Source organism: Etheostoma spectabile, chromosome 14 (assembly GCF_008692095.1).
Source record: "Etheostoma spectabile isolate EspeVRDwgs_2016 chromosome 14, UIUC_Espe_1.0, whole genome shotgun sequence".
Lineage (NCBI taxonomy): Eukaryota > Metazoa > Chordata > Actinopteri > Perciformes > Percidae > Etheostoma > Etheostoma spectabile.
Genome location: NC_045746.1, coordinates 21220993 through 21222399, shown reverse-complemented (window position 1 = coordinate 21222399; position 1407 = coordinate 21220993). Strand labels below are relative to the sequence as shown.

General features: G+C 42.2%; 1 protein-coding gene across 3 annotated transcripts in view; it reads right to left on the bottom strand.

The window, feature by feature from the left end:
- Positions 1–1407, bottom strand: part of col22a1 (collagen, type XXII, alpha 1) — a 99729-nt gene that overhangs the window by 38863 nt on the left and 59459 nt on the right. For all 3 annotated transcript variants that reach the window (XM_032534839.1, XM_032534840.1, XM_032534841.1), the window contains one exon: positions 239–292. In XM_032534839.1, coding sequence (XP_032390730.1) covers positions 239–292 — 54 coding nt within the window. The remainder of the gene's footprint in view (positions 1–238; positions 293–1407) is intronic.

Genomic DNA, 1407 nt, shown 5'->3' with positions numbered 1-1407 from the left:
AAGTAACAGTACTTTTACTTGAGTACAATTTTGGGCTACTCTACCCACCTCTGCCTACGCACGGCTGCATGTTAACGGGACTATTAGTGGATTACTCACTTACATGAGCCATGTAAATGGATTAGTCGGAATATTGTCTTTTTCGGAATAAGGCCAAAAAACCCAATATTGTGTGCATGTAAACGTAGTGACTGACTCCCACCTTCAATGAATCTAAGATGGTTTAGAAAAGACCTACCACATTCCCTGGTAATCCACGAGGACCTTGAGGACCAGCTAGGCCAGGTGGACCCTGGGGGAAAACAAATTAGGCGTTACAGATGGTACAGTACAGCACATCTGGATTTCAGACCCCACCCATGTCCTCCATGTCCAAAATGATTCCGTTTGTACTCGGAACTCTGATTTTCCGAGCTCAAAGTTGAAAAAACCCCGCTCCCTGATCTCAGATTTCCGAGCTCGGAACTCAGACAACCTTGCAGTAGCCCGAGTTCAAAATCCAACATGACTGCCCCGTGTATCAACAGCTTTCAAAGCTGCAGTAACATGCTGTTATAAGCACTTCTGTCTCATTTTTGTCTCATGAACAGTCTTTCACACAGGCATGTTCTACTTGTATCTGTGGACTTGTTGTTACACTGTCTGTATGCACAAATAAAACGTGTAATGCATTATCAACCGCTACTGCTAACAATGGCTAACCGGGTTAGAGCTAATGGAAACAATGAAAGTCCGACTTGTCAATGGAAATCATTGAACTTGGGTTTGACGTCATTCCCTGCTTGAGCTTCCGAATTCCGAGAGAAATGGAACGCACTGTGAGTAGTGCCCTGGTGCAGACTCAACCAAATCTTTGGTCCCCGTGTCCATTGAAGCCCCGAATGGCAACCCCTCAAATGCCTTTCATCTTAAACACATTTGTACATTTTTACTTTATCAGGGTTTTATGTTGATAAGGCGGCTTAGCCTTACTGCACATATTCTGACGTCTGTTATAATGTGTGCCAGTGTGCAATGTTTTTGGCTATAGTAAATGTGCTGTATTTTATTTAGCGCTTTTCCAGTTTTAACGACTAATCAAAGCGCTTTTACATCATACAGGAACCATTCACCGTTCACACCAGAGATGGGAAGTAGCAAAGTACAAATACTTTGTTACTGTACTCAAGTAGATTTTCCAGATATTTTAACTTTACTTTACTATTTATTTTTGTGGCGACTTTTTACTTCTTCTCCTTACATTTTAACACAAATATCGGTACTTTCTACTCCTTACATTACCCAAAATTGGCTCGTTACTTTCGTTTTGTACAGGAGGTCGTTATGTCGGAAAATAGCGCGGACACGCGCCTCACACGGGTGCACCAGAATTAGCTTTAATCCAGTCCTAATCTAGTCCTCAACTTT